The sequence below is a fragment of the Nematolebias whitei genome, chromosome 1 (genome assembly GCF_014905685.2).
Source record: "Nematolebias whitei isolate Nwh7 chromosome 1, NemWhi1, whole genome shotgun sequence".
Lineage (NCBI taxonomy): Eukaryota > Metazoa > Chordata > Actinopteri > Cyprinodontiformes > Rivulidae > Nematolebias > Nematolebias whitei.
In genome coordinates this window covers 9,325,656-9,334,313 of record NC_056498.1, presented here as the reverse complement: position 1 = coordinate 9,334,313, position 8,658 = coordinate 9,325,656, and the positions used below count along the sequence as shown (strand labels likewise).

The 8,658-nt window shown below is 40.0% G+C and overlaps 1 protein-coding gene across 1 annotated transcript in view; it reads right to left on the bottom strand.

The window, feature by feature from the left end:
• map4k2 (mitogen-activated protein kinase kinase kinase kinase 2) overlaps nucleotides 1–8,658 on the bottom strand; it is a 69,397-nt gene that overhangs the window by 38,577 nt on the left and 22,162 nt on the right. Inside the window, exon 2 of the mRNA XM_037681701.1 lies at nucleotides 6,769–6,826. Coding sequence (XP_037537629.1) covers nucleotides 6,769–6,826 — 58 coding nt within the window. The remainder of the gene's footprint in view (nucleotides 1–6,768; nucleotides 6,827–8,658) is intronic.

The window sequence follows — 8,658 nt, the reverse complement described above, 5'->3', positions numbered from 1 at the left end:
ACACACACACACACACACACACACACACACACACACACACACACACATATATGGGTAACAAGACCACATTCTGCACATTTTGCACTCGTTGACAAACTATTACACCAGTGGAGGACTGTGGGGGCCAGCAAAGTCTTCTCTGCTGGCCTAAACGCAGCCATTAACTTATAGTTTCTTTTTTTTTCCTGTATTTATAATTATTATTCTGAAATGTCTGTACTAATGGTCTTCCGATTGATCGGCCACCAATCATTATTGGTCGATTTACGTGAAAATTAAGTGATCTCGGTTTACCGATCAATGCCTTTCAGTGCCGATCACAAAATCCCACCACCTTTGCAGAGGTTCAGCGGGCCGTGTGATGTTGCAGAGGTTCAGCGGGCCGTGTGATGACCCCCACTCCTTCACACTGTGCAGGTGCGCAGCAGAAAATCATAAACAAACATGTCTGCCGTGTGGAACTTTTACACTGTTCCAACAAAGTTCAGTCAGGTCCTCTGGACAGTCTTTTGATGAGACGTTTCGTCCTTCATCCAAAGGACTTCATCAGTCTGAGGAGCCACAAACAAACTGTGTCCCACATGCAGCACACTCCCATAGTGGACCAACCAGTTTGCTGGTGATAAGATGGTTTCTGGGGGCCACCCTCCCCCTCCCCCTGTTGACTCCTCCCAGGCAGCCACAGCCAACGTGGTTCAACCTGGATTACTGAGCATGAAAATTGATATTTGACACCGTCTGTGAGAGTGATGTAAAGTTTGCATCCTGCAACACATGCAACGACAAAAATACCTCACGGAGGAATCGCGTTAAAATCCAACATAAACTCAATACGACATTTAAAGAACAAACAATTGGAGTGCTGTGAGTTTTGGAGGCTCAGTGCAGAGGAGACACCCGGAGCAGCAACAGTCAGACAGCAGTTAACGCAGGCCACACTTAATGGCAACACTCGACTGTATGAGCATGACCGTCAGAAGGATAAACAAATTACTCGAAAATGGAATTCATCGAGCTACATGACCAGCCCAGTGGTGGAAAACAACGGGTTCTGCCGACTGCTCTCTCACTTGGAGCCCCGCTACGTGCTGCCAGGACGTAACATTTCACAGACGTAACCCTGCCAGAGCTCCACCAGACCAGCGCCGTATAGAAAGAGTTGCGACACTCCCATAGACTCCCATAGAAAGAATGGAATGCGGAAGTCACGTGGGTCATGCAGCAGCAAATAGTCCCAAACAGCAGCGGGTCCTGTATTGAACATTCATTCTCCGTGTTTTCTTTGGTAAGTTGATGAAAATACAACACTTTTTGCCATTGTGAAGCGTTAGCTGACTGTTCTGTACCACAATTTATCAACATTAATACTTTATGTCACCAGTTTTAGTTAATTTTCATTCAACCGATTTTTAGACAGGTTAATCCCATTGAGCACATTCACTTCCTAGTTGTATTGTAACTGCAGCTAGCTCTTTGCCAACATGACAGGTTTTTCCGGTTTTTGCGTCATGTTGCACCAGTAGCCGCTCAAACTGACAGAGCGATGAGATGTCTGGAACTATTGAGAGTTACATGAAACACGTGACCGCGTATCGGCTAGTTCAAAGAGTGTCGCAACTCTCTCTGTATTACGGCGCTGCACCAGACCGTGCACTCTCACATCCATCGACTCCTCAGAAATCTCCTGCTGTATGAAGTAGAGCATCTGCATCCATCCAGTGAGCTGTTAAACTCAGCATCAACACTGACGTCTGAGCTCCATATGTCACTCATGAAACTTACAGAGCATTCCAAAAGACAAGGTGCACGTGATGCTGAGATATAATGCCCATAACAAGCTGAAAGCTAGAACATAATAAACTCATGACTGAAAAAACTGAGATGCTTCTCTTTATTAAAAATACAGACCCTTTCCAAAAAATTAGAATATCATGGAAAAGTTGTTTAACTTACATAATTCCATTCAAAAATTTAATCTTTAATAGATGATAGATTCAGGGCCCACAATTTAAACAATTTCAAATATTTATTTGTTTATTTTTACATAATTTGGGCTTCCAGCTCATGAAACCCACAAAACAGGAATAAAAAATTAAAAAAAAAACATACCATACCATTTTATTTATAGAGCACTTAAAACAGCGACAAGGCCAACCAAAGTGCTATACAGACAGAACAACAGGCAACACACAAAGCAATATACAAAATGAAGTAAATCAGAATATAGTGTCGAGGAGACCGCTGAATGGAGACCAGCCTGTTCCCGAGATGGACATGTCTCGGCATGTCTCGTTTCAAGGCCCAGGTGGAAAGGCCTCGAAGTCTGAGATGATGGAAACCATATGCTGAAGAAACACATACACTTACACTCTTATACACTACACAAACACACAAGCATATACACACACACGAAGAGATATGCATTCACACATTCACACACTGCATAAACACACATTCACGCACACACATGCAGTCATGCTAGGACACACACGCAGACAGAGGAAGGCGCTGAGGAGAAGGAGAAGAAGACTTTTCTTTTTAATAAAATTGTCAGTTTTCAGCTAAATAAAAATTATTTGTTTACTATAATCAAAAAACAAGTAAATAATCAAGTGATACTATAATCTTTGTGATTTAAAAGTGTATTCTGTTCATGATGTTGGAAATTTAGGGAAAAAAACACTGTGTTCTCAGAAATGTTTTCAGAAGTATTTTATGAGTGAAAGAGTTATACAAAAGTATAATGCAGAAATATTTTGCAATGACAAGGCCTTGGAAAACAGCTCTGAGCAAGTCAGAAAAACGCAACTCAGAATGACTCAGGCATATTCTAATGAGTTACACCCAGATTTTAATATATATGAGGAATGATATGGTAAATTCTCATAGACATGCATGGAAATCGGAACTAAGCCCAGCCCAAAAAAGGGTTGGATTTGTACCGATGGCATGATCTTTTTGGGAGTGTCAGTCAAAACCTCACCCTATAAATACAGATGACTCTGTGTAACCACTGCTATTGGGGACCAAAGACTCATGTGGATGTAACAAACAGGACTGTTTGGGCCATGGACGCATGTGGAATATAGGACAAGTTTTTGGACGGCTCTAGCTGCAAGGAGAACAGGGGCAAATCCATTGGAATAAGCTTTGTTTGGAGTTATTTTTCTTCCTTTCAGCCCGGATTATATGCCTAAACCCTATTCTTCAAATTCAGACCAGCTGTAAGAACCAGAGACGGCCCGCATTCAAGTGTGAATGGGGAAATTTGCTTCTTGCTGAATTGGATTTTGGAGGAATTCCACCAAAGATTGCTATGGTAAGAAGACGTTTCACCAATATTGTCCTAAACAAAACTTTATTTCAAATTAAGGCGGTAGCACATAAATTGGCAGGCAGAAAGATCTTCTGGAGTCTAGTCCGTCTTCTGAAGTCTTGGATCTGAGTTGAACTCAGTCTTTGATGGAATCTTCTCAAGCCTTGTGGAGTCTTCCACTCCTGAGTGGGATCTCTGACGGACTCACAGATGCTTGCTGTGAATCCACCGGGTGTAACGCCTCCAACTTCGAAGGGAGCTGAGCCTGTTTGTTGAACGGAGTAAATCGACACGACTTCGGACAATGGCCAGCCGCTCTTATCGGAGACGCTGGAAGGTAGCGTTGAAATGGACCCGACACCGGAGCTGATTTATCTCCTGCGAAGGTAACGAGTCATGACGTGCTAAGTTTACCGGAGGTTTGAGCTGGTGTTGGAAGAAGCATGCCATCCTGGTCCAAACAGACACCTCCCTTCACCCATCTTTTCTCTTCACCCATCCTTCCTTTAAACTCTTCTATTTTGCCAGTAATCTAGATGCCTTCAGAAATGTTGTTGTCTTATTAGTAAAGCGTGCCAAGTTTTATTAATCCGAACCCGATCAGCTAATCACATGTACATGTTTTGATGTTAAATTTTGATTCTGTTAAATAAATGACCACATTTATTCTGATGGGTCAAAGTTAAATTAACGTCTCTTGTCACCGATTAAACAATCCTCACAGTTACCTCGTCACATGGCATTAATTTAAATCGAAAAAGAAAGAACCCGTTATATTTAAATAATTAGTAGTGAAGGTACAGCAAAGCTGACCTTGACACACTACACTATGTGCTCAGAGTCATTGTGTTGCTGCATGACCATGGTCTTGATGTTCCTCCATTTGTCCACAATCTGTCTGACTGTGGATTGGTGGAGTCCAAACTCTTTACAGATGTTTTGTAACATTTTCCAGCCTGATGTAGTGATGTAGGGTTAGGTTAGCTTAAGAGCTCCACTACAATCAATATTTAATAACGGGTTCTCTCTTTTTCGAGCTACTTGACAAATATGTGACAGAGGTACTGTGTTGGAGATGGTCTAATCAGTGACATGAGACGTTAATTTTCTTTGACCCATCAAAATGAATGTGGTCATTTATTAACAGAATCAAAATTTAACATCAAAACATTGTACACTTGATTATTCTGATCGGCTCTGATTAATAAAACTTGGCACGTTTTACTTAATAAAAACAACAGACATTTCCTTAGATCTTAAATTAATGTCTGCAGACTTTTAGCTTATCTTTTTACTGGCAGAGATAGAAGAGTTTTAAAGATGGGAAATGAAGGAGCTTGAATGGAGAGAAAAGATGGATGAGGATGTATGTCTGTAAACCAGGACAACACGCTCCTTTCAAGCGCAGTTCGCCCGCGGTACACTGGTAGTGAAGCTCGTGACGACTCTTTACCTTGGCAGAGGATGAGTCAGCTACGGTCAAGAGGTCCCTGGCACGCTACCTTTCAGTGTCTCCTCAGGGCGGCTGCGACTCGGCAGAAGTCGTGAGATAATCCGTTCCACAGAGCAAACTTCCTCAGTAGTTATAGGGCATTAGCCGGGTGGAGCCACAGCGAGGCGTCGTGGCTCCGACAGGAACTCCAGCCGAACTCCATCAGAACCAGAAGAACTAACGGGACTCTGAGAAGACTCAGAGGAACTCAGAACTTCTGTTCTCTCTCGGAACTTCTGTTCTTCCCCCAGAACTTTTGTTCTCCTGTGCTCCCAGAACTGACTGGAACTAGGAAGTGTCGACTTTTAAAGAGTTCTGCTTCCGGTCACTTTTGGGAAGTCCTGATTGGTTGAAAGAACCAACAGGGGTGTGGTTTTAGTGACGTCAGAGGGTCACTACAAGTCAGAAAAACAGCGAAGATGTTTAGGAACAGACAGAGAAATGTTTTGGGGAAATGACAGACTCACAAGTGCCAGCTTTCTTGTTTCTGTCTGAGAGGTTTAAAAACATGACAGTTCGTTCCAATAAACTTGTTTGCGACTGTCTCCGACTTTTGACCGACATCACACCTTTCTCATTTCAGACAGAAGATCAAAAAATGCATAATTACTTTGTAACAGACATTTAACTTGATTTCTACTTTGAATGAGGATTAAAAATCATTAATACTGTTTCACAGTTGATTTAAAATGAGTGGTTCATTTCAACATTTAAAATGATATGAACTAAACACACTTTTGATTATCAAGACATTGTAAAATAGTAATGATAATATGAAAAAGAGAGTGTTTTTTCAATTGATTAGTTCAGGATACAATTAGGAAGTCTCTGGATGAGCTAATTTGTATTTCTGGATTCAAATCAATGAAATAACAGTTCCTGTCCCATGAAGGTCTTCAGAGGCAGGTTTTGACCGGAGGCCGAGTTCACTACACTGATGAGCATCAACAACTCTTTTTCTGAGCTCCTCAGAAATCTTCTTTGTTCCTCCATGATCCACTTCCACAAACATGTTGTGAAGAACAGACTCTGATAGATCCTGTTCTTTAAATCAAACAGGGTGAAACTCACACCTGATCATCATCCATTGATTGAAAACACCTGACTCTAATTTCACCTTCAGATTAACTGATAATCCTAGAGGTTCACATACTTTCACCATCACAAATATATAATATTGGATCATTTTCCTCAATAAATAAATGACCAAGTATAATATTTTTGTCACTTTTGTTTAACTGGGTTCTCTTTATCTACTGGTAGGACTTGTGGGAAAATCTGATGATGTTTTAGGTCAAATTTATGAAAAAATATAGAAAATTCAAAAGAGTTCACAAACTTTCAAGCACAACTATACACACACCTTATATTATTATTGTTTAGTGTACATCTTAGATCCTTGTATATTGTTTCTTTTTATACTTTATATTTTTGCTATTTTTGGATGTAAGTGGGACCTTTAGTACACAATTTTGTTCCACCTCATGTATCACATGTGATGAGAATGACAACAAAGTTTCCTTGATTCTTGAATTCTACTGTTTTCTAAATAGAACATAATAAAAACTTGAGTGTTTAAAAAAACTAGTCAAAAGTAGTAAAAATTCTTTAATGTTTATTTGATTTAAAAATAAAAAAATTAATAAAAAGGTAATTTGGTGTTGTATAGTTAAGCTAACCTATCACAAAGCTGAAAAGGGCGATAATGTTTTAGCTCATAGCTGCGTGTGCATGTTTGTTTGGCTGATAAAATACCTCATGTGAACCAGAGAATGAATTTTAGTGAGACTCTTAGAAATGATGATGAACATCACGTGAATAACATTTGGAGTCAACAACATTCAAATGACCAGCTGGACGGACACATTTATCTTCCCCTTCAGAACAGAAGCAGAAGGAAAACAGCCTAAATGTTCAAATAATGAGCTGTACGCATGCCGTGGCCTGTTCGGTCTCTTACCAGGGTCCAACCTGACGATCTTGATAGCTGCCAGTTCAGATGTCTTGATGTTGCGAGCCTGAAATGGACATGAAAATAAAGTTCAAGTAAGAAATAAATGTAGAGGATAATCTGCTTTTAATAGTTTCTTACAGGGCAGACACAGAAAGGTCTGGTACTGGAGGGGACGTCTATAGATTTGACTGTAAGGGTTAAAGTTAAGCTGCTGTTTCTCAGAGACCTGAACCCCAACAACTTTCAGCCAATACACGTATTCATCCATCCGTTGTCTTTACCTGCTTCTTCCTTTTTGGGTCACAGGGGTCACTGGTGCCCATGTCCAGCCATCACTGTGTGAGAGGCGGGGGACACTCTGGACGGGTCTCAGTCCATCACAGGGACACATAAAGACAAATGAGACAACCATTCACTCTCTCTCTCTCACACCTAGAGACAATTTAGAGTTACCAAACAGTCTAACATGCATGTTTTTAGTTTAGTTTGTGGGAAGAAACTGGAGTACCTGGAGAAAACCCACACATGCACAGAGAGAACATGCAAACTCCACTCAGAAAGGCCACCAGCTGGGATTTGATCCAGCGAACCTTCTCGTTGAGAGGTGGCAGCTCTACGAACTGCACCACCGTGCCGCACCCAATAGACATATTCAGCTACAAAAATATAAACGTAGACAAATAAATAAACTTTTAGGCAGCATTCACTCTTTTGTTCCAGTATTTTTGGGGCAATCTGACCACATTTGGATACTTTGTATAATTTTAGCCATTCAGACATAAAAGCATTCAGCTCAGTCTCTATGAAAACACCAACACTAACACGTCATATAATGAAAGATGGCATGAGAATCTTATACATTTCAAAATGCTCAACTTGATTTTTTTATCATAATACCAATTTTTTGCTTGCATTTGATACTTTTAGCTTTTAGTTGGGGAGTGGTGGTGCAGAGGTTAGAGAATATGGGCCTGTGATTGGAAAGTCGCAGATTCAACTCCCCAGACTGAAATGTGGGGGGAAAAGGTGAAACACCCACACCTGCCTCCACCTTCATTTGTCCCACTCTGGGCCCCTGAGCAAGGCCCTTAACCCCCACCATCTGCTCCCAAACAGGTCTCTCTTGAAAATGAGTTCTTGTGACTCCATGAGACTACCTGTATAAATAAAGGGTAAATGAAAAAGTTAGCCTTTTAATGTTTTTAATCTAGCTTTTGCTAATTTTAGTTAGTTGTTTGTTGCTTTAAAAATTAGCTAGTGTTATTTTTATCTAGTGTATTGCACGTTTGGCCTTTTAGCTAGCATGTCGCTTTTTCAGATTTTTCTAGTGTTCTAGTTCTTTAAATTTTAACAACTCGGTTTCTGCTTATTTTGCGAATTTTAGAAGTCATTCAGCTCAAAACAAACAATCCATTTTCACATTAAAAGCTTATTTTTTCTAGATTTTAATAAAGGTTTCATTCAATAATTATATACATTAAAGCCAAAACAACTGAAGACAGATAAGGAAAAAGACAAATTTGTCTATGACAAATAGATACTTATGCAGAATTCATATGAGTAGTAAAGAAACCCGATCTCGCTTACGTCACTGACCAACGAAAATTATGTTGTTTTATTCTCCTAAAAGATTATTCTTAACACAAGGTCTGAGCAGAACCTCTTCCCTCAGGGGTTTGCATCAACTACTGTGTGATTGAAAGGTGCTCTATAAGTGCAATCCATTTACCATTGGGCAGAACTAGGGATGCACAATATTATCAGCATGGTATCGGCTGATATTAGCAATAAAGTTAAATATTGGACATCGAGCATTCCATCAAAATAACTCACAGATATAAAAGGTGCCGTTTATATATATATATATATATATATATATATATATATATATATATA